General features: G+C 39.6%; 1 protein-coding gene across 7 annotated transcripts in view; it reads left to right on the top strand.

The window, feature by feature from the left end:
• pde10a (phosphodiesterase 10A) overlaps positions 1 to 25,754 on the top strand; it is a 481,692-nt gene that overhangs the window by 360,937 nt on the left and 95,001 nt on the right. For all 7 annotated transcript variants that reach the window (XM_043696099.1, XM_043696101.1, XM_043696100.1 and 4 more), the window contains 5 exons: positions 1,629 to 1,772; positions 8,770 to 8,925; positions 9,997 to 10,047; positions 11,416 to 11,474; positions 19,673 to 19,724. In XM_043696099.1, coding sequence (XP_043552034.1) covers positions 1,629 to 1,772; positions 8,770 to 8,925; positions 9,997 to 10,047; positions 11,416 to 11,474; positions 19,673 to 19,724 — 462 coding nt within the window. The remainder of the gene's footprint in view (positions 1 to 1,628; positions 1,773 to 8,769; positions 8,926 to 9,996; positions 10,048 to 11,415; positions 11,475 to 19,672; positions 19,725 to 25,754) is intronic.

Genomic DNA, 25,754 nt, shown 5'->3' with positions numbered 1-25,754 from the left:
ACTGATTATAGATACATATATATTGACCACAATAACTATTGTTATGAAGGTATTGAGGTATTGTACCTTTTGAGAGTTGAAAAGCTAACAAGGACTGCCTTGGTTGACACTTGGTTGAAACCAGTACTACAGCTGTGTTGCTATGGAACAGACAAACAAATTCAAATTTGGCCAGTCAATTTAAATTATGCCCCAAGATACCAGAATCCAATTGAATTTAGTATTTTGATAATAAAACCAACGAAATGATCTGATGTTTTGGGATATAAAACTGGACATTTTGAACAGTTAGGGGGAGAGCTGCCAAGCCACCAACAAGTACAGACTGCCAGCAGAACAACTCTCTGGAAGGTACCTGGCTAGAAGACTTTGCACAGCAGAGCATCGAAAAGATGACAGGAAAATCTGCAGAGAAAGATACAAAGAGAGGATTCGATAGCTTACTGGTTTTTAAAGTTGACTTTTTTTGTAAATCTTAATTGGGTTTAAGAGAAAGGAATTGTAAATTAGATTAGATTAGATTAGATTACTTACAGTGTGGAAACAGGCCCTTCGGCTACTTGTGGCTACTTGACGTTCATGTATCCTGGTGGCTAGTTTTCTACCTGTTTGTCCAATGTAGTGTTTGTTACAGATCTTGCGAGGCATCTTGTAAATGACATTAGTTTCGGTTATTGTCTGTGGAGGGTCTTTCAAATTCATTAGCTGCTGTTTTAGTGTGTTGGTGGGTTTGTGAGCTACCATGATGCCAGGAGACCTGAGTAGTCTGACAGTCATTTCCAAGATCTTTTTTCAAAGGGTTTACCCCGTGTCGTAACACTATCCTGCTTTCTTTGAAATAGTATCAGAGAGACATTCATATACACCCCAAGCAGGCAGATCGCGCTTTAGTTTGATGTTTTATTTAAAAGATGACAGTTTTAGCATGATCATACATGAAAAACATCTATAATGTTTTTACAGATAGTGTAAAACATAATCTTTAGGGTCTTGTGGTGCAGCTCCATTTAGTGAGCAGTAAAATCACTGCTTTTTATTGTGACTTAATTCATAGTGATATTGAATCATTATACCATCGTAGAATGTAAAATTATTTTACAAAGTCTTGACATCCAGAATTGCCGTGACATATTCCTTTCACCTTTTTGGTAGAAACTAAGCCCACATTCCTCAATGGAATGCCAGCTCTGAGAAGAGAAAAATAAATTTGCTGATTTCAGCACACTATTAGTGCATTGTTGTTTGATTAGATTACTTACAGTGTGGAAACAGGCCCTTCAGCCCAACAAGTCCACACTGACCTTCCAAGGAGCAACCCACCCAGATCTATTCCCCTACACTTACCCCTTCACCTAACACTACGGGCAATTTAGCATGGCCGATTCACCTAACCTGCACATCTTTGTGACTGTTGGAGGAAACCGGAGCACCCGGAGGAAACCCACGCAGACACGGGGAGAACGTGCAAAGTTCACACAGACAGTTGCCCGAGGCGGGAATTGAACCTGGTCTCTGGCGCTGTGAGGCAGCAGTGCTAACCACTGTGCTACCGTGCTGCCCACAATTACTAAACATGCTTAACATTGATTAACATTTATAATTGACTTGGCCTGATTTTTTTTCTACAGTCATTGTGCCTGTTTACATCAGCTGGAATGAAAGACCAACAACAACAGAAGCCTATTGCTGTTGAACCTGCTGGATTTGGCATTACAGTGGCATCATATGTAGCTAAGTTCAGGAAAACACTGTTAGTACAAGACCTTGCTGAGGTAAGAAGTAAAATAAGACAAGGATCTAGGTCTTGTGAAATTCCTTTAAGCTTTCTTGGTTTTTCTGTCTTATTCTCCATATTGAGAGAGAAGGGAGGAGTGGATGCTTTCAGTTTGCAGCCTCTGGCAGTTTGTTTTTATCTCTGCTACTCTGGCACTTGCAGCTTTTTCAGACACTCCAACTCACCAGGGAGAGGGGCTATTATCAGGGCAAATTTCCTTAACTCAGAAAATATGTGCCCTCAGAATCAAATTCTTTCCCTCACTGCTTCAAAAGTCAACCTTGTCATGCTCAGACAGCTAAATGTAGCACTTAATTTTCAATTTGTAAAACTCTCTGCATTTTTATAAATGTAACAGTCCAACTTCCATTTCAGATTATAGTCCAAAAAAATGAAAATTGTGCTTTCTTACACATTATGAGAGCCATTTTCAACAAACTCTTAGGTTTACTTGTTTCAGAGTTGAAGATAATGATTACTGTAGTGTTATAATGAGCCTAAATGGGCCTAAAATAGGAGTTCGCTGATTGGGGCTGTTAATCTGATGTAGTCAGGAAGCCCTGGCTGACTGATATAAACAGGAATGTCAGAGGTTCTGTTAGCTCTGACAGCTGGCTCTGAGAGAGCTGGATAAGTGTGGACTCTCCATGTGTAAATAAAGGATGACATGTTGACAGGATACTAGCCTCTCTGGAGTTATTTCAGTTGCCATGTAAATTTTCTATGTATTTCTCGTGTAAGACATTGGCTCATCCTATTATTCTCTTTTTAAATGTGTCAATATGTTCATTAATCTCAAGTGAACAAGGTTTGTTACACTTACTGTTTCTGTAGGCTTCCCAATGTACACTGGTAAATGTAGTGATACAAAGAACTGGTCCATTCTGACCACATAAGTCCCAATTTGATCCCAAGTCTGTTGAATCAGTTCATCACAGATGATGCAATGATGGTTGTTTTGTATTTTTCTTCACTTTTCCCATGGTAGTATTCAACAAATAATCTATAAATAACCATTTTCTAGTGTCCTTTGCTGGCAAAAATCTGCCTGTCTCTCGAGCACAAGAGGTTGCTGTAGAGGGAGTGACTGAAGTTGGGAAAGTTTGACTTGAAAGATCTAACTCCACTTAAAGCAAACCTGTTAGATCCAATTTCTAATCCATGGTAAGTAAGGACATGATCAAGTCATGTCCACCAACCCTGTAAGCAGATCTTAGGTGGCCACGTGCTGGGTGAATGCTGAGGCAATCTAATTAAAAAGTTCACTGGTGTTTCCAGGAGTTTGACTTTGCACCAATTATTTTACATGCTATCAGTCCTTCTAGCACCCACCCCTCCTACCCCGTCATCCATTCTGTTACCCGCCATACAACCTCCATAGTCATTCACTCAGACCTTAGGAGCAATGTAAGGAGAAGAAACACATTTCTGACAATATGATGTAGCTCCTGCTTCTACACACCTGACAGTGGGAAATCTCCCATTCAAGAAACCCGGTCACACCATTGCCCATAAAAACAAATCAATTTCTGTTCAGTCCCCAGAAAGACAACTAATCCTTTAATAACACATTAAGCTGTCAACCAAAGTGGGAACTCCCTGCTGAGATATTAATTGTTTTTGAAAATTCAGTTGAGTTTTCATAATGTCACAATAAGAACTTTTAGGAAAATGTCAGCGAAACAACTCAATTGAAACTATTTGGAGAGAAGGTGGCATAATGGAAAAGTCACTTTACTAGTAATCCAGGTCAACATTCTGGAGGCTTGGTTTTGGATCTCACCATGGAGGTGATAAAATTTGAATCCGTTAAAAATTTAACCAGAAATACTAGCTAACGATGAACATTGTTGATTGTCGGTAAAACCAATCTGATATAATGTCTTTTAGGTAGGACAATCTACCATTCTTACCTGGTCTAGCATATATCTGATTCCAGATACAAAGCAATTGGTTGGCTCTGACTCTTAACTGCGGTCCGGACAATTACAAATCAGCAATAAATGGCAGCCTAGCCAGCAATGCCCATATCCAAAGAATGAATCATAAAAGAACTCTACATCTAGATGTTATTCTTTTCAACTATACGGATGGCCCATCAATCAAGGCATTCCAACATGGGTTTGCACAGGACTTTTTTTTTAATGTTAAAGTCTTTCAAACAGCAAAATGGGATACGTTTGATCTCCATTATATGTTCAAATGGCCCTACTGAGTATACATGTCACTCTTCTGTAATTTATGCTGCCATTGTTATCTGTGCCAGCATTGGATTTGTTGAAAAAGTGACAGGACTTCCTTACCTGGGACTTGAACTTGGAAATTGATATTACTTGTTTGAAAAGATCCTATTCAAGAAGCTGTTAACTAGAAAGGATCACTATTCATAGATTGGAAGTGGAAAGGATGTTGAAATTTAGGATTAAATTGTTTTTTTTTCTTCTCATTCATTATTTCTCCATAAAATCCAAGTAAAGGAAGTTCCCAGTTTACCAACAGTGCCTTATTAAACCAGATATTGTTAGGTGCAAAAATGAAGTCTAAAATGACAATGTATTCGTTTTTTTTTAGGATAAACTTGGTGTTGTCCATCTGTGATTTGCCTGAGATTGGGGTGAATAGAGTGGCCATTAAAGTTTAAAAATATACATTCCGAAATAAAAATAAAATACAATGAAACTTACCATAGTTGCAAATGAGCATATTACTATTAAAATGAGAAATAAATTGCAACTACTGTTTCAATCAATGCAAATTTGATTAACAATCTTATGATTACCCACCCACCCCACCACTGGTGGGCTGGCTTGTGCTGACCCCTATCATAATCATAGGACAGATGAAGTCTTGGGCAATCTACCTACCCTCAGCCCAATTGTGAGGCCCTTATATGATCAAGGTAATGAGGAAGCTTTAGAGCTCAGACTATTTTTGTGTCGGTTCTAAAGGTAGGGGGTGGGGGATAGCTTCCTTCAATGGTTCCCCTTTGCACGTGGGATGAACCCTTTCAGGGCCTGACAGCACAAGTACCTTTGCCTCCATAAGTTCTCCTTTAAAAGCTGGTCAACTTATCCAGGTCCCTCTGGTTTCATCACCACTCCCCTCTCCTTATGAGCCCACCATACTTACCTGGCTCTGAACCCGAGGATTTAGAGTTTAGTTACTAGTTGTAGTATCAGTCTTGGTGCATCCAGGAGTACAAACTGATGCCTCTGAGGTGAAATATCTGCCCTCAATTTCACAAAAGTCCTGTTTCCAGCCATTTAATTCTTTCAAGTTGCTGCAGGAACACTGATTGGAAAGGTTGTGGACTCTCTTGTCAATTCATCGGGTAATAGATTGGGAAAGTTTACCAACCAAAAAATTCTGTCCTTAGTTTTTTTATACATACATAACATTTCATCCTCATTCATTACAATTAAGTCGATTATGTGTTTCTATTCTGATCACAATTGAACCAATTTTGGTATTTCTGTAGCATCAGATATAATGAGAAGCCAAAAGAACATTGAAGCATGTATATCCCTGCACTGAATTTTATAATTCAGAAAGGACCCTTTTCACACATTATCAGGTTCTATGGTAGACTGTCAAAGTCTGACAAACCCCATTTCCTTGCCCTCCAGAACCTATTTCTAAAGGTTTCTTGCGCCCTGTCATTTATTAAAAAGTATGAACTCAACTGTACTCAATCAGGAATTTAGTGTCTTTTCCAGCTGTTATGAAAACGATATTCCACTCTCTCCCTGTATTCGTTTAGTTATGGTCTTAAATAATGTCTTCTCAGTTTTGGGTGCCTGTATCAGATTTCTTTATTTTCCCTGTTCTGACTAAAAGTGCCTCACTTTCTCAAGTTCTTCTCACAGACAACATGTTTTAACATTAGTATCATCCTTGGCAGTTGCTTCTGCACCTCTACATGAGCTTTGCTCTCCTTTATTTTTGTTGATTTTAACCAATGATTTATATTAGGTTGGATTTTGTGCTCGCTACTGGGGGCTTGAAGGTGAATTATCAGGGTGATCTCATAAAATGTAGAGTGTGGCCTTCCCTTTACTTACCTGTCCACTGTCAATTAATATCAAATTTAGCAGTGTAAGTGTTGATGCATCTAACCACTTTGGGCTTATTGAGGCCATTAAGTGTGTAATTAATGGTCGTTTGAGAGCATCATCCTGCTCCATCACTATTTTAACCGTGACAAGATGAGGCCAATATCAAGCAAGTTGTCCAGCAGTTTTAGCTGCATGAACTGATGTTTGGCAAAGTGGTGGTCCACCTTTGCAAATCCCCTAGGCCCATGGAAGGTACTCACTCCATAAAAATCACACTTGCTTCTTTACCCTACCCTCTTGACCTCTGATGCCCCAACACTCTTCCTCAGGACCTGCCAACCTGACCCTGGTAAAATCACCCCAAATTTACTTTGCTATCCAGCTCCAATAATAATCTCTATGAGAGATCTACTGTGGTTCCAGAAATAGTCACTACTTCCACCTTGTGCTTATGGAACTGCAGAGTTCCAGCTATTTAATTGGTCAATTGGATCTTAGGCCTGGCACCTCATAAGATCCAAATAGATTTTGCATTGCACCTTTACTTTTGTAATCAGTTCCTTTTTTTTCTCATAGTAATTGTACTTGAAAATATTTCAGCAACTGTGGGTGAAATCTTATTTCCTCTTTCATAGTGTGCTTGGAGGTGGGAAAGGTAAAATTAGGGAGGATCTCAATCCTGTCACTTTTCTGCTTGCACCAGAATTAAGAACCAGGATCAGATTTTCTACCTTTCTACAACTGTGGGCTTTAAGTTGCCAATTAATGACTACGTAGAGGCCTTATCCCACTGCCACTTATATTAATCTAGTTGCAGGCATGACTGTTGGAATGCAAAATGTGTGCAATAAATAAAACTGTATGGCCAGCTCACCACCTGGGAAGGAGTGATAGTGGCTCAATCTAAGACAGTCAGTGCCCAATTTGAGGGACTTGATAATCAGAAAGGGGTGAGGGGCAAAAGCTGAGAGCCCTTGCTGCCCACCTTCCTATACCTCTTTCCCCTTGGCCCACAAAACCTCTCCTTGATATAATAGTTATCTGTCATAGAAACATAGAAGATCGGAGCAGAAGGAGGCCTTTTGGCCTTTCGAGCCATCTCTACCATTCATCCCAATCATGGCTGATCATCCAACCCAATAGCCTAATTTTGCTTTTTCCCATAATCTTTGATCCCATTTGCCCCAAGTGGTATATCTAGTCGCCTCTTGAATACATTTAATGTTTTGGCATCAACTTAATCCTGCGGTAATGAATTCCACAGGTTCACCACTCTTTGGGTGAAGAAATGCCTCTTCATTTCCATCCTAAATGGTCCACCCTGAATCCTCAGACTGTGACCCCTGGTTCTGGACACACCCACCACTGGGAACATCCTCCCTGCATCTGCCCTGTCTAGTCCTGTTAGAATTTTATACGTTTCTGAGATTCCCCCCATCCATCTAACTCCAGTGAAAATAATCCTAACCTAGTCAATCTCTCCTCATACCTCAGCCCCACCATCCCAGAATCAGCCTGGTCAACCTTTGCTGCACACCCTCAAGAGCAAGAGCATCATTCCTCAGAAAAGGAGATCAAAACTGCATACGATATTCAAGGTGTGGTCTCTGTAAAGCTGCAACAATACACCTGTATTCAACTTCTCACAATGAGAGCCAACATACCATTTGCCTTCTTTACTCCCTGCTGCACCTGCATGCTTACCTTCAGTGACTGGTGTACAAGGACACCCAGATCCCACTACATACTCCCCTCGCCTAGTCTTTGAATGTGTAACTCCAACAAAAGCCACAGCATTCCTAATTATGCTGCTGAGCCATAATTTCTCATTAGCCGGCCATTCTCAGAAAGTGGGACCTCCAACCCGGGATCCCATTTCCAGTGAGAACTCGCCGCTAGCTTTGCCACTACTTGATTGGCTTATGGTTCATTGCCTCATTTCTGGAAGAATCAATGCGACTATCTCACTGCTGTCCAACTGGCAAGTATAACAAGCGATGCTGCAATCGGATTCTGCCTTCAAAATACTTTAAGGCATCTTTAGACTGTGATAGGTATTATCTAAATGCAAGTTTTTTTCTTCTAATAATTAAACTTAGGATTTCATATTCTTTTCCTGAAACAATTGTATTTACTTGCTCTCACTTTAAAGACTACAAACTTTTAAAATGTTAGCATTAATATATGCATTCTCTTATTCCACTCAGAACTTTTCACCTCTCATTTCTGTATTAAGTTTAATCTAATGACTTAACAGAGGCCATATAAGATCATTGGCAGTTAAACACGCATGATTCATTTTGTCATCTGACATGATAATATTAAGCCCTTAACTATGAAGTACAATAGGTTCAACCCTGGCCCAGGAATTAGAATTGTCTAGATCCATCCATTAGTAGCATTGACCGCGTCTGTTTTGTGTTCTTAAGCCAACCTGTAACATGTTGTGTCTTGATGTTAGCAATGTTCCTTGTACAGTGCACAACAAATTTACAATATAGGACTCCACAATGAGAGAAAAGTTGTTTTGTATGCAAAAATATTTAAAAATTGAGAATTAACGTTCTTATACTTCTAATCTTGTAATACTCCTATGCAATATTTATTACATTGGAGGAGTTTGTAACTATTGTCAAGAAAATGCCATTGTACCAGAATAATTTCAAAATGTCTGTAATATTTTAGCTATTACCAATTGAAACTCAAAGCTTAAGTGATGAGTTAACTACTTGAAGCTTGAACTTTTATTAAAAATGTTATGTACAGGGAAAATTCATGAATCACAGCATGCTCCACATGCTGCTCTGTATATGATTAAAGCAAGACAAATCCACTTGTTTAACAGATTAGCAAACAAACAGTGGTGACATTCTCAGGAAGGAATTATGCAATGACATCTAGTCATATCTGATGCACACCCACGTTCTCTTTTTCTTTTAGGATAGTCGATTTCCTAGGGGGATATCATTGGACTCAAAATCTCCGATTCAGTCTGTCCTTTGCTTACCAATCGTTACGGCCAGCAATGACTTGTTAGGTGTTTTGGAACTGTACCGACAACGTGGCAGAAATCCTTTTGACAGTGACCAACAGCAGGTGGGTTTCTACTCTTGCAGTCAAGCAGAAGTCTCATTAACACCGGAGACTTTAAACAAAAATGCAATTTTTATTTAATATCTCTATGATATTCAGCAGTCATAATGTATTTTAGCTTGGCTAACCCAGAAAATGGAGAGGTCTTGTGTAGAAGTGAGTAGCATCCAATCCTCTGAGCTAGAGTCTCTGGGTTCAATTCCCACTCCAGCATTTGATAGCCTCAGAAGGTGAATTCGTAATGTGGCCAAACAGGTTGATTAGCAAACTGCAAATCCTTCAAATAAGCCAATAGCAGGCTGTAAGAGCAGCATAATCTTCCTGATGAGCTATGTTTAATGCAAAGTGATGTCCCTCAAGCTACAGCCTCTGTTGATAGGTTCTGGGGAAAAATAACCAACGAGATAAAAGACCTGCTCTTGGGAAAAATAACCAAGGAGACAAATATGTTTTGTGTCCCTCTTGCACCATTCGGTATGGTAAGAGAAAAGAAAAATCCAGAAAATCAGCATGATTCAAAAAGACATTAGCAACTGACTACTCTGCTTGTGAAACCCTGATAGTTTTAAAACTTATTGCAATGTCTCTGAGTTGTGAAATAAAAGTTCAAATGACATGGAGTGGGAGTTCCACCAATTATTGATTGAGTATATTAATGAGTCACATGTACCAGAACAATAACAAGCAAATGCTGTTTAATCTGATATAAGCAAAAGCGGTTGCAAATACATTATAATTGGTCAGTGTGCCCGTGGGCAAGAACAGGAATAATTCAAATGGAATTTCTGCTTCTGATCAACAGTAAGTGTAGACATTGATTAAAACCAGCTCAGGCTTGGTAATATTCACTCCAGTCAAAGAGTCTGCCATCATTCATGGTCAAGGTCAACATGTGGAAAACACATAATTGTCCACTTGTTGAGGAAATTAAAAATTCATGTGCTAATTGAAACATACAAAACAGAAGTCAGTACTTTTAGAGGAAGGAGGACAATAATTAAAGATGATGATAGGAAGGTTCTCCTAATTCAGATGAACCATGTGTAAAAATCTTATTTGTGTTCTTTATTACAGATTGCCACTGCAAACTTAGCGTGGGCTTCAGTGGCAATACATCAAGTTGAGGTAAGTTTCCAGCACTTTCTCAGTTTGTCTCAGGTCTCATGTCAAATGGATGTGCTGACATTTTTTTCAAATCCTCTGATACTCTACACTGTTTGGCCAGTGGTATCCTCAGCCACTTCCCACTTTCTGTAGCAGCTTCCAAGCCCAGATGTAAGAGATTACTAAAGAAGAAGTTGTGGTTGCAATGTCTGAGTTGTGAAAAGCGAACTGTATAAAGATTAAAGAGTGAAAATGAGGGAAGAAAATAATTATGGAGAAACAAAGGAGTAATGAGAAGTGTACAGAAGGTTCCAGAAAAAATATTGAGAGCTCAAGGGACGAATAACAGAATAAGGTCTGGATTTTCGTGAAGATGACAGGAAATATAATTCAGTAAAGTTTTTGACTCGGTGAGCTAATCTCCTTTAAAAAGGCCAACATCTGCCTTATTTTCATTCTGTTGTCGGTCGGAATTGAGCCCACCACCTCCAGAAGTAACCGAGACAGGATGGCAGGTAGTGAGGCTGGCAGGCTACAAAGCATACCTCTGTATACTGGGACACAGAACCTGTTGTATCCTGATAGCCCATCAAGCACTCACCATTCCTATATCCTTTCATATCATCCCTGCTTCGAATATCTGCCAAATCAAGCAGCATAAAATAAGATATTGTTGAGGTATTGTAAACCATCAACAACAGCAGAATCATAGAGCCAGAGTCCAAAACCCCATCGTCCAGCATATCCCTTGCTCTACTATGATTATCAAAGCACAAGTACACAAGAGACTGGGTACTTTCTTGGAAAGTAGCTTTAAAGCTTGTAAACCACCTACAAGGCAAGAATCAGATGGGTGATCAAGTACATTTCAAATGTCTGAGTAGAACATAACTCCAAGAAGCTTGGTGCCAATCCAGCACAAAGCAGTCTGCTTCATCGTTCCTCACTATAAAATTATGCAACACAGGAGGAAACTATTTACCCATCATGCTGCTGCTAGTTCCTATAAAAAAAAGTTTGTCCAATAGCCTTATTTAAATGCTGTTTCCTACAAATTTGCAATTTTGTTCCAGTTAACGTTTATATCGAATTCCCTTTTGAAAGTTACTATTGAATTTGCTGCCTCCACCAGATTAAGTGGTACATTCCTGATCATAATTTATCTACCATCTTGTTCTTTTGCAAATTATTTTAAACTTATGTCCTCTGGCTATCAGCTCACCAGTTAGTAAGAAGGTTTCCCCCTTTTACTCATCAAAAACCCCTCATTCGTTAGGTTATACATTCACTTGCACATGTGCAGAAATACACTAACAGATGGCTAATTGACCTCCTTGGGGGCAAAGGTCTTTTTCAAATATTGCCCTGATTTGAAACTTCATCTTTCAGATTTCCAAAGGTCTTGCCAGACAGAGTGAAATGAATGATTTTCTGCTTGATGTATCCAAGTAAGTGATTCATATTTTTGATTTGATAAATACATTGTTTGGTGTGGTCATTTATGCAGAGTAATATATTGTGTTATGACTAAATGAGGAGGGAAAACTGCTTTCCTCTTTAACCCTGACTTGGTCAATTGCTTCAAATTCTTTTAATTTTTTTTCAGCATGAACTTTTATTAAAATATACTTAAATGAATCAAAATAAAGGAGCCAATTATAAGATATTTGTAAATGAAATAGAGGAATTTTAGTACCTATTAACCTCAACAAAAGTAATAAAACATGACAACAAACATACCCAAACATGGATAATGCATTTATAAAGGTGAGAGCGGTATGGATAGACAGACTAATGCTAGACAGCTTAAAGGTTCTTAGAGAATTTGAGGTATAAGAGTGAAATCTGATTCCATGACAATTTAGTTGTTGTACTGCTTCCCCAGGAGTTGTGAAGTCATAGAATTCTTGAATTCTCAATGAATGGTTGTTTTCCAACTTGTATCTTTACTGGGCCTTGACTTTAGAGCTTTAGAGAAACAGAAAAAAGGAGCAAGCCTTCCAAAATCTGTTGTTATGAAACTGCATTGCTTTAGGCCTGCTGAGCTAAACAAGCTACCAAACTATGGTTTGTTTGTGTACTCTTTTGTCAAGCTCCATTGTCTTTCCAATCTGAATATTTGGCAGACAACTTTTCTTCTACCTATATGTGAACTTAATGTGCAAATGTGAATAAAACAAGATATGCGTATTTCTTCAAGTCAGCCTAGTTATCTGGTTTCATTCTCTTTGGATGAAATTATCATTTCAGTATAATTGATTTATTCTACATGGGTTCCCAGGACTTGCCTCAATCTATAGTCAGATGATCACAGCAATTAATTTAAGTCAATAATTGTTTCTTTCTAAATCGCTTTAGTCCATGAAGAACTCAGATATTAAAATCAGATGATGGAAGTTGAATATTACTAGTCAATGCTTACCATTATTTTTATTATTACAATTGTATGGAGACTTTTAAAAAGAAATGAATTTCCCAAAAGACCAACAAAAATCTGGAGGATAAGTTTTCATATTTCAAGATTTTTACTGGAACAAACTAGAATGAACATAGCTCGAACATTAATTCACAAGTAGCTATTGCATCCAAGCAATAACGAGATATTGAACTAATTCACACATTCAAGAAACCTCATAGAATTCTTTTCACTTTGTACTATACTTCTAGCATTGCAAGTACAAGTCCAATGGTATTCCCTGGTACTCTAGTAGGGTCACTTCTCTCCACTGTGTTCGGTAAAAATTTCAACTGTCGTTCAAAAGTCATTTCACTCAGCATGTGTTTTTCAGATCTGACTTTATCCAAATATCTCACCTCATTGACACTTTGATCCTTAAATTTCTAAAAGATTGGTTGGTTCTATTCCTTTCCTATTGAATATAAAACTGAATTCCTCATGCATTAGACCAACCATGATTTTATTGAATGGCGGAGCTGGCTTGAAGGACTGAGTGGCCTAGTCTTGTTCCTCATTCATATGTTCATCCTGCTTGGTTTTAACGCACAACAGTCCTTCACATAGCAGTAGCTGCTTTTGCACTCACGCTCGCTTGCTCTTTCTCGCTTTCTCTCTCTCTATCTCTCTCACTTTCGCTTTCTGTGTCTCAATGACAATGGTCCTATGTGCGCAAGGTGTCACTTGGTATTTCACTAACTTTGGTTTGCGATTCTTTTCCTAGGATGGCCAGATTACTTACAAGTTCCCAACTACATTTTGGGGTTTCATTTAAATATTATAAAAAGTTGTTCTACTTCTCCATAGCAGCATTCAAACATTCTAGGCAATCCATCCCTCTGGAAATGGCAGACTAAAAGATTGTGCTATTGTCCTCACATAGGGTTGTATTGCTGAAAATTGTGACTTTGCAAAGCATTGATTCTGTAGAGCCTTCCTTAGAGTAAAAAGAACATTATTTGTACCCTCTAAGTTCAAATGCAGTACCACCTGTACTTTAAATGTACATTAAATTTCTACATCAGTTAATTAAATAATTCATCGTAAATTTGAAAATATAAAAGGAAAATCTAATAATTCACTGTTCTGTCAGATTGACAGTGCTCCATTTAGTGACAGAGGTCAGTCTGTATAGCTACGTTTATAGGACTCCTTGTACTGATAAACGTCTGGCAATAGATGAAGCCAGTAATCTCAATTTGAGGAGGAAAGTGAAGACCTAGCAGCAATGAGAGGAGTAGATCTGGAGCCTAAAGGTGAGAACAGGAGGCAAGCAACACTGGGAGACTGAGGCCAAGGAACAGCAAACCATTGTTAACTGTCATAAAAACCCATCTGCTTCACACATGTTCTTTTGGAAAAGAAACTTGCTGTTCTTACCTAGTCTGGCCTATACATGACTGCAAACCCACAAACAATGTGGATGATTCTCAACTACCTTCTGAAAGTCATGCAAGTCACTTAATTTTATCATAGAGTTATAGAGATATACAACATAGAAACAGACACTTCGGTCCAACTCTATCCATGCTGACCAGATATCCTATATAAATCTAGTTCCATTTGCCAGCATTTAGCTCAAATCCCTGTAAACCCTTCTTATTCATATCCCTATCCAGATACCTTTTAAATATTGTAATCATACCAGCCTCCATCACTTCCTCTGGAAGCTCATACACACACCATGCTCTCATGAAAAAGTTCCCCCTTGGGTCCCTTTTATATCTTTCCCCTCTCACCTTAAACCTATCCCCTCTAGTTTTGGACTCCTCCACCCCAGGGAAAAGACCTTGCCTATTTATCCTAGTCATGCCCTTCATGATTTTATAAACCTCTGTAAGTTCAAGTATCTGATGACAAAACAGCATCAAAAAAACTCATATAAACCACTTGTTACCAACTTAGGCATTGGAAATAATACTAAAAAATGCAACCCTGTCCAACCTGCAACCTCCTTGCTAATGTCTAGGGGATAGTGCTAAGTGAGAGCGCTGCTTTACAGAGTGGTCAGCATCAGCCTGACACTGTCATGCTCTCAGAATTGGGTCTTGCTGACCATGTCCCATTCAACAGCATCACCATTCCCACCTATGCCCAGATTACTGGCAGGACAGACGTAGCAGAAGTGATGGCACTGAGGGTATGCTGTTGGGAGTGTATATCCTGAAGTCTTCAGTATGATTCTGGGTCCGGTGAGGTCAAACATGGAGAAGAAAGCCCCCTGCTGGCAACTACATACTGTGCCCCCTCCTGAGGAATCAGTATTCCTCCATGTTGAAAACCACTACAAGGAAACACAGAGGATGGCAAGGGCACAGAATGGACATTAGGTGGGGACTTCAATATCCATCACCAAGAGTTGCTTGACAGTGCCACTACTGACAGCACTGGCCAAGTCCTACAAGGTATAACTACTAGATTGGGTCTGCAGCAAATGGTGAGGAACCAATAAGAGAACAAAACACACTTGACTCATCCTCACCAATATACCTGCCAGATGATTCTGCCCATGATAGTCTTGGTAGGAGGGACCAAAGCTAAAGCCCTGATTTTCCACTGTGTGTTTTGGCACTACCACTGTGCTAAATGGGATTGATTTTGAATAGATCTAGCAGCTCAAGACTGAGGCATTGTAAGGTATAAGCAGCAGCAGAACTATACTCCAACATAATCTGCAACCCCACTCTACCACTACTGTTAGGCCAGAGATCAAACCTATTGAGTGAAGAATGCAGATTGAGATGCCCGGAGGAGCACAAGGCATTCCTAAAATGAGGTGTCAACCCGGTGAAGCTACAAAACAGGACTGATTGTGTGCATTGGCAGGACTAAGTGATACCGTAATATCCAGTCATGAACAGCACTAGACAAAGGGAGTTTTGGACATAATGGCCGACTCATATTATTGCTAGGATATTGATCCAGAAACCCAGGTTCAAATCACACTATTGCAGATGATGAAATTTGAAATTAATAAAAATCTAGAATGAAGAGTCTAATGATAACCATGAAACCATTGCCAATTATCGGAAAACTCCACCTGGTTCACTGAAGTCCTTTAGGGAAGAAAACTGCTGTACTTACTTGGTTGAAAGAAATGCCTTAGATAAGGGAACCAAACCCACTCAGTATTCCAGCTGTGATCTTATTAGTCCCTTGTATACTTTTAGCAAGATTTCCCATTTCATTACACTCCATTCTGTTTAAAATGAAGGTCAACATTCCATTTGCCTTCCTTATTAGCCACTGAATTTGGATGATAGCTCCTTATGGTTCATGCATGATTGCCCTTTGAAATGGCCTAGCAATCCTTCACTTGTAACAATCACCACAAAATTTCAAAATAGAAAGAAACCAGATGAATCACGTGGCATCAACCTAATGACAATGGCAAAAACCGCCCTGTCGCCCCCATCAAAGTTGTTGTTGCTAACATCTGGAGGCTAGTGCCAAAGTTGGGTGATGTTGGCTCATAGACTAGTCAAGCAACAGTCTGACATTGTGTGTAACGTATAATTCCCGGAATATGACAATGTTTCAAATAGCAACACCATCACTGATCCCATGACAAGGAGCACTGAAAGTGGTTACCACATACTGTCCTCCCTTGGCTGCTGAATCAGTACTCTTCCATGTTGAATACCACTTAGAGGAAGCACTGAAAGTGGCAAGAGTGCAGAAATTACTGTAGTTGGGGAATTTCAATGTTCTGAACCAAAAGTGGCTCAGCTGCAGTACTATTGATTTGAACTGATCACTTCCAAAAGAACATATCTGTTAGACTGTATCTATGGCAGGTGGTGAGGGAGCTCACAAGAGGGAGAAACATATTTGATCTTATCCTTGCCAATCTGCCTGCCATAGATGCATCTGTCCATGGTAGCATTGGTCAGTACAGCACAGTGCTTATGGAGACAACATACCACCTTCACAATGTTGTTACCTTACCTGATCCTGTGTGGCATTATCACCATACTAAATTGTGCAGATTTCAAACTACTCACGACTGAGCATCCATGCATGAGGCACTGAGGGCCATCAACAGCAACAGAATTATATGCTCACTACAATCTGCAACCTCATGACCTGGCATATCCCCCACTATCAAGCTAAGGGTATCAACCATGGCTCAATTAAGAATTCAGCAGGGCATGTCAGAAGCAGGACCAGGCATACCCAAAAATGAGATGTCAACTTGGTGAAGCTACCGGATTGGTCTACTTGCATGCCAAACAGCATAAGCAGCAACTAATAGAGCTAGGCGATCCACAACCAATGAATCAAATCTAAGCTCTGTCGTCCTGCCTCATCCAGTCCTGAATGGTGCTGTGCAATTCTTCAACAACTTATTAGAGGAAGAGGCTGCACAAATATCCCCATCCTGAACAGTGGGAAAACTCAACACATCAGTGCAAAGGATAAGGCTCAAGCATTTACAACAATCTTCAGCCAGAGGTGCCGAGTAAACGATCGTTCATAGAAATAGAAATACAACGTGGAAGCAGGCCATTTGCTCATCGAGTCCACACCAACCCACTAAAGAACATCCCAACTAGACTCATGCCCTATCCCTGCACTTCCCATAGCTAATCCACCTAGCCTGCACATCCCTGAACACTATGGGCAATTTAGCATGGCCAATTCACTTAACCTGCACATCTTTGGACTGTGGGAGGAAACTGAAGCTCCAAAGGAAACCCACGCAGGCATGGGGAGAATGTGCAAACTTCATATAGAATTGAACTTGGGTCTCTGGTACAGTGAGACAGCAGTGTTAACTGCTAAGCCACCCCTCTAGTAATACAAACTCTCATTCTCACTAGTTTTATAAATTAATGACAGTATTCAAAATAAATACAGATGTTGGAGATTAGGAATTGTACTTCATCAAATGAATTACCAACAATACAAAAAGATTCATCTACTGAGTAAGCAACAGAAACACAAACAAAAACAGGAGTAGCCCTCTACATGTTGATGGTTCACTGGAATTTCTCTTTTCTGCTATATATATCATATGTTCTTTGTAACTATGGTTAAAACTAAAAAGGTGGGCCAGTTTAATCTTCTGATTTGATGAATTCATGAAGACTGAGTTCCTCCTTTTGGATTTCAACTACTCAATTTATCAGATTATGTAAACAAGATTTTAAAAATGTATTTGCTATATTGTAAACAGCAAACCTCATTATAAAAGTTTGTGATCTTGCTGCTTTCAGAGGTGCCAACATCACAGATTCAAGTCTTCAGACAATTCAATTCACTCACATGATATTAAGAAACAATTAGAGAAGTACTAAAGACTATGCTCCAGAACGTTCTGCTCCCCTAACCAAGCTCTTCCAGTACAGTTACAATACTGGCATCTACCTGACAATGTCAAAAATTGCCCAGTATATCTTGTCCACAAAACACAGGACATACCCAACCTGGCCAATTACCGCCCCATTAGTCTACTCTCGGTCATCAGTAAAGTGATGGAAGATGTCATCAACAGTGCTATCAAGCAGCATCTGCTCAGCAATAACCTGCTCAGTGACAGTCAGTTTGGGCTCTGCCAGGGCCACACAGCTCCTGACCTCATTACAGATTTGGTTCAAACATAGACAAAAGACTAGAATTGCAAAGGTGAAGTATGAGTGACTGCCATTGGCATTAAGTCCGTATTTTTCTGCATGTGGCAATGGGTGACCTAGTAAATCTGAAGTCAGTGGGAATCGGGGAAAACTCTGCTGGTTGGACACATACCTGGTGCGTTGTTATTGTTTTCGAAGGTCAGTTATCTTCGCTCCAGTACTCCTCTGCAGAGGTTCCTTAAGGTAGTGTCCTTCAAACACCTTCAATTGTTTCGTCAATGACCATCCCTGCATCATAAGGTTATAAGTTGAGATGGGGATGTTTGCTAATAACTGTGTAGTGTTCGGTACATTTGCCACACCCCAGATACTTAAGCAACCCATGTTCGAATGCAACAAGCTCTGGACAATATCCAGGCTTGGTATGCAATATAGCAAGTAATATTCACACCACACAAATGCCGGGCAATGACCATCTCTAAAAAGAAAGAATTTAGCTACTGCCCTTGGGATTCAATGGTGTTTACCATTGCTGAATTCTCCACTACCCCAGAGGTTACCATTGATTAGAAACTGATTGAATTTGCCATATAATTACAGTGGCTACCAGGGCAGGTCAGAACCTCAGAATACTGCAGCATTCAACTTTCCTCCTGACTCTTTGAAGCCTATCCACCATCTACAAAGCACAAGTCAGGAGTGTGATGGAACATTCCCCACCTGCCTGAATTAATGCAGCTTCAACGCTTGAGAAGTTGAACTCCATCCAGGACAAAGCAGCTACATCTGCATCCACAAATGTCGACTTCCTCCTTCATTGACAGTACACTTTACTGCCATTGATTATCTACAAGATGCTCTGCAGAAATTCACCAAATATCTGTCTAGAAGGACAAGGGCAACAGATATATTGGAACGGCACCACTTGCAACTTCCACCCGAAGCCACTCACCATATTGACTTAGAAATATGCCACCATTCATTCAGTTCTGTTGCATCAAAATGCTGGTATTCCACCCTAATAGCATTGTGGGTCTACCTATAGCTCATGGGTTGTAGCAGATCAAAAAGGCAGCTCACCACTACCTTCTCAAGTGCAACAAGGGTTAAGTGCTGGCCAGCCCCCAGCGATATCCATATTCCACAGATAAGTTTTTAAAAATATTTTTAAAAGGTGGTGTGCTTTGCATCTTAAATATGTAGTACATTCCATATGGTCATATGAATCTTATTTGACAGTCTATGGGGGTGTCATTATGATCATGTAGTTAGATCTGCTGTTGAAACCAGACAGTTGATTTGGAAAATTCAAAGGAATCAGGTATGGTCGATCATGGGTATCTCACTCTAACTGGGTGGAACCACTTGACACTTTGGCCAATATTTAAGCTTTCCCATGAGATAATTTAGATTATTTCAAATAGAGTTAGGTGTATCCAAAGTGGCAAAAATACTTTTTAAACAAATGACGTGTGAGTTTGTAGTGCTAGTAACACCTAGGTTATTCCATGCAGCACAGATCCTTCTCATTAAAAGAATAAATGTTACCATAGAGAATTTAAAAGCAATCTGCTGTAGATAACCCTATTTGAGATCTTTCTTCATTTTTTTTCAGAACCTATTTTGATAACATACTGGCAATAGATTCTCTGCTTGAACACATCATGGTGAGTACCCAATGATGTTTTCTCCACTGTCTCTGGGATAAAATTCCGACACAAGGAAGGAATCTTTGGTTTCAGTGAGAATCGATGGAACAAAAGTGTCATTTACTGGTTCTGCTTGTAGTTCCATGAGTCAAGCATACATATTTTTCTTAAGAAAAGAAATCTCACCATCTGTTGGACAGAAAAAGTTCAAATCAAGTATGACTATTCTTTTGAAAAAGAGTCATTAGACTCGAAGGAGAGTCATATTCAACTCAAAACATTAACTCAATTTCTCTCTCCAAAATGCTGCCAAACCTGCTGATTATTACATTGTTCATTTTTTTTTAAATTATAGATTTTTGGTTCCATATAGTTGGTTAGCACTAAGTCCTCTCTGTATGATCCCTTCATGAGATGCACATCACAGGGAGTAGTACCCTAATTATTTACACAAGTGCTTTTTTTAATATGTGATAACTATTGGAGGTGTGCAGGAAAAATAATTATAGATCCATAAATCTGTGTCAGTCATACTTACTTTGTAAAAGTAGGAAGTGAAGCTTGTGCAACTTATTCACACAGGATAGTGAGTATATAGAATAAATTGCCAGAGGAAGTGGTAGTACAGGTACAGTTACAACATTTAAAAGACATTTGGACAGGTACATGAATGGAAAGGGTTTACAGGGGTTTGGGCCAGATGCAGACAACAGGACTAGTTTAATTTGGAAAACCTAGTCAGCAAGGGCGAGTTAGACCAAAGGGTCCGTTTCCACGCAGTGTAATTCTGTGATGAATTTTTCAAAATTGGTTTTAGCACTGTGCACAAGTTACTGCCACTAATTTCAACTTTAACAGTTTATTCATTTTCGACTTGATGTGCATGTTAGCGCAATTCTTGATGCACACACAGTAAAATTTGTTTGACCCTGTTATAATGTTACCAGGCAAACACATTACGTCAAAAACAAAGAAGATGTAGATCTTAAGAGTCAATAGCACTCAGAAATACAGCAGATCTATTTTTTAAGGCATGTTTTTGTTTTATTTAAAGTGGTCTTGATTTTTTTAAGGATATTGTCTCAGCTACTGAGACAATTATCAAACCTGTCAAAATGTAAGTGGAGTTTTCAGGGCAGATTTTGAATGTAAATTGGCTAGATGCTTTTTCACTGAAATGGATGTCCTTTTTTTGGCTTTATAGTTGTAGCAGGGAAAAGCCTCAAGGAAGATATATCTGATAATGTTAACTGACATAGCAAAAGTAGGCACTCTATGGAGTTCATTTCTGTCATTGATGCACCCAAGTAATTGAGGCTTAACTTTTCCACTTAGCGTCAGTGTGAGAACCAACTGAAGGATACCTCATTAACCCCTTTCACTTCTTTAACAATGCTCTTCTCCTTAATAATATCACATGTAAATGTAGGATTGGGTTTTACATGTTTACTGATGTCATCCAACTCTAACACTAACCCTAAACCTCCCCACAAAAAGGGTGATAATGTCACTGGATCAGTAATCCATAGAACAGTGTAGTGCCCTATAATCTCACCATGTAGATGGTGAAATTTGACTTCAATTCTATATCAGGCATTAAAAAGCATGTCTAATAGTGACCATGAAGCCAGTATCAATACTATCATTAAAACCTCTCTGAATTACCACTGTCCTTTAGCAAGGGAAATCTGTTATCTTTACCTGTTCTGGCTTACATGTTGTTCCAGACCCACAGCAATGTGCTTAAATCTTAACTGGCCTTCGAAATGCCCCAGCAAGCCACTCAAGTTGTATTAAAATCACTACGAAGTCAAAGAAAATGATTGAAGTCAGACAGATTTCAATGTAGGCACTGCAAATGAAAAAGAAAAATGCAGCCCTATTAACACTGCAAAGTCCCCCTGACTTAGTTTTGGGGTCTTATGCTAACATTAGGAGAATTGACTCACAAGCAAGTTAAGTACATTGTAAGGCATGATTCCATGAGTCTGGCTATGTCCCAGACACCATCATCACCTTCTCCGGGTATATCGTGTCCCACCAGTCGGACGTAGCCATTGGAGGCAACAGTGTATTGATGTACAGTCAGGCGTTCTCAACCTTGAAACTGAAGCCCATGGTGTCTCATGGCACCAGGTCAAACATGGGCTTGGATATTCATCCTGTTGATTAACACAGCCCTTCTGCTGCTTCCCTTCACTAATCAACAGCACTGCTCTATGTTCAACAGCAATTGGAAGACACTGGCAAGGGCACAGAATATATTCTGGGTGAGAGACTTAAAATTCATCATCAAAGGAATATGATAACATCACAACTCACTGGGCTGGCCAAGTCCTAAAGTATGTACCGATTAGGCTGGATTGACAACTGGTAGAGAAAGAACCAATAAGAGGAAAAAATGTTTTCTTAACCTCGTTTACACCAGTTTATAATTGCAGATGTATCTATTTATGACAGTATTGATAGGAATGAACACCAGACAGTCCTTTTGGAGACAAGCTTCTATCTTTACATTAAAGATATCCTCCATCATGTTGTGTGGTGTAACCCACTGTGATAATTATGACAGATTTTAAACAATCTACTCAAATTGTGTTCAGTCTCTATCTGTAACTTCCTGGCTTGGCATATCCCCACTGTATTGTTACAATCAAGTTAGGGATTCAATGAAGAGTGCAGGAGAGCATGTCAACAACAGCTCCGGGCAATACCTAAAAAAAATTAGATGTGTGATCCAACAACGTGAAGCTGCAACATGGGAAAACTTGCATGCCAAACAGTGAATGTAGAATTCACTAGACTGGGCTAAATGATACAAAACCAACAAATCAAATCTAAACTCTGTCATTCTGCTTTATCCATTGGGTATTTGGCATGAACAATTATCTCACTGGAGGAGGCATCTCCACAAATATCCCCATCTTCAATTATGTCAGAGTCCAGTGCAACAGATTTGCACCTATCATCATCCAGAATTGTCAAATGGACTATCCTTCTCAGCAGTCTCAAGTCATATTTGCTAGCTGACTTGATTCTCCATTTAGTAGCAAGGGATAGCTAAAGACACTGGATTCTTCAAAGGTTCTTGGCCATTGCCAGCATTCTAGCAATAGTACTGAAAGCCTGTCTTCCAGAATTAGCTGCCTCACGAGCCAAGCTGTACCAGTACAGGGACAATACTGGGATCTCCCCAACCATGTGGAAAATTGCCCAGGTATGTCCTGTCCACAAAAAACTGGACCAATCTGGCCAGTTGTCATCCTATCAGTGTACTTCCAATCATCAGCAAAGTGGTGAAAGATGTCATCAACAATTCCATCAAGCAGCACTTCCTCAACAATAACCTGCTCACTAACAAAAGCTTGAGTTCTGCCAACCCCACCACTTACCTTCTAACACTGATGTAGCAGACCAACGATGATCCTATTGACTAACAGGACAAGTTCAGGGTGGAATGGTCTATTCCTGTTTCTCTGTTCCTATAAAGCAGCCCTAACAAAATTCTGAACTAAGCACAGAAGAGGATGGTGTCTCAGTCCAAGGACCTCACTGCAGGGGTTCTTCAGGGTAGTTCCCTGGGCTCAGACATCTTCTACCTCATCAGTGGTCTTCCTTCCATTATGAGGTCAGAAGTGACAATGTTTGCTGACAGTTGCCCAATATTTAGCACCAACAACCGGCAGAAGGGATTAATTTAATTTGGCGTCATGTTTAGCACAATATCATGGGCTAAAGGGCCCTGTCCTGTGTTATACAGTTCTATATTCTATTCAGCACTCCTCAGGTAATGAAATACGTGTGTCAAAGTACAACAAGATTTGGACAACATTCAGTAGCAAATAACATTTGTGCCACAAGTGTCAGGTGGACTTTGGTGGGTCAAATCCCTTTGATTCCCTTTCTAACAGCCTCTCTGCAAGGGCAATAGGTGGTGGCCTAGCCAGTTATGCTTGCATCTCAAGGACAAAAAAGACCTTCTCCATAGAAATGCTATCTAACATCTGGGCTGATTTAACTTCTCCACTGAATGGAGAGTATGACAGCATAACAAATTTCTTCTTCAAGTTCTTTCCTGTTGTCAAGCATTGGATGCAATGTTACAATAGCCGCTTCTACTGCGAGCCGTCCTCTTTACCTCTTGATAGCTCAGTTTCACTAATTTATTTTTACCGCTTATTCAAGAAACTCTTAGTTTCGCTTAGCATTGATGGAGCTCTTTCCATCATAAATGTGAGCATATCGATGCATAGTAGGAAAGGTTAATAGCAAGTACATGCAATTGCATTATTCTTTTAATCATATTATTGAACATGCAGGCCAAATTTTCCAGTTGCTGAATCTTTTGAAACCTGATATATGACTAAAGATATGCTTCGGGACTCTGTGAACCCTGATGTGAAGACCTACATTGGAATTGACTGAGGATGGAAAATTCCTTGCTGCTGGGAATCTCTGCAGATGTTTTTGACTGTGTGTTAGAATTGGAGATTTTGGACAGTTCAATGTTACCTGCTTGGATAGTTACTAAGGAATTGCAAGATAGGTTAAGACCTAGTTTAACACCTAGATAATTCCATATTTGACCCCTTCTGCAAACACCGTCCTCAACTGTCCTTAACCCATTCCTGAAGAAGGGCTTATGCTCGAAACGTCGATTCTTCTGCTCCTTGGATGCTGCCTGGCCTGCTGTGTTTTTCCAGCACCACATTTTTCAACTCTGGTCTCCAGCATCTGCAGTCCTCACTTTCTCCTAGTTGTCCTTAACCCAGTACCTCTTGAACCAATTCAACTAAATTCTCAACCAGACTACTTCTGACCTGACCCAATTGCTCCCTGACTATCTTCTAGGTCTGACCGAGAGCCATCTCATAACTCCATGCCATCTCCATATCACCTTATGTTTCCCCCATGCATCTCAGTTCCCATGCCACTCTAAAGTCACTTAGCAAGTATCCATGATGAGAAGACCTCCAAATCTATTTGGAAGTGAAAATAAGTTATATTTTTTGAATTTGTGGTGTCTACACAAGGCACTAGTCAGACCACATTTAGAATTCAATGAGCAGTTTTGGTTCCTTTATCTAGGGAAAGTTGTACTGATATTGGATGCAATCCACTAGGTTGATCTTAGCCATAGAGGAATTTCTTATGAAGAGAAATTGAGTCGATTGGGTGTTTACAATTGTAATTTGGAAGAATGAACAAAATTATTGAAATGTATAGATTTCTTGGGCTTTGCAGGATAGATGTGGAAGCAGTATTTCTCCTTGTGGGAGAGTCTAGACAGAGGGCATCATCTCAGAACAAGCGGTTGCCCATTTAAGACCAAGATGATGAAGCATTTCTTCTTAGAGGATCAGTGAAATCTTTACTGGAGAAGCCTGTTGTGACTGGATCATTAAGTATCTTCAAGGTTGACATAGATGGATGTTTAATCACTAAAGGAATCAATGTTACAGAGATCAGACAAAAAAATGGAGTTGAGGATTAACAGATCATCCATGACTTCATGAAGTAGCAGATCAGACTGGATGCTCCAAAAACAAATGAGTATTCAGTAACCACATTGAAGATAGCTAATATTTTAATTGCCATGTAAAACTGCTAATCAAAATGTGGAATTCGACTCCGACCTACCAAAATAAGTGATCTTGAAACTTATGAACTGCAACTAAGCGTCGTTAATTGGCTCATTTGTGATAAAACCTCTTGGAAAATTTCAGCTATGAAGTCTATTGCAAAGAATAATTTCAGATCATGACACTTAAACAGGCCTTATCTGCCTTCCAAAGTATTTTACATCTTTTTCATAAATGAGTGACTCCCACACTGTGGGTTCAGGCCTTTGGATTGTGAAAATGTGATCTGCTTAAACTCCACACTATTTTCATGTAGCCCAACAGATTTACCTTTCCTGCTTTTGAGGGTGATTCATGTCCTATTCCCTCACCTACCAGCAAAAACTGTATTGGCCAGGAATGGATGTGAGACTTCCATCTCCAGGTTTGGTCTGCCATTCTTAGCTCAAGAATCATCCTGACTCTG

This window comes from Chiloscyllium plagiosum, chromosome 9 (assembly GCF_004010195.1).
Source record: "Chiloscyllium plagiosum isolate BGI_BamShark_2017 chromosome 9, ASM401019v2, whole genome shotgun sequence".
NCBI lineage: Eukaryota > Metazoa > Chordata > Chondrichthyes > Orectolobiformes > Hemiscylliidae > Chiloscyllium > Chiloscyllium plagiosum.
Note: the sequence above shows the minus strand (reverse complement) of the source record. Positions and strands in the feature narration are given on the sequence as shown.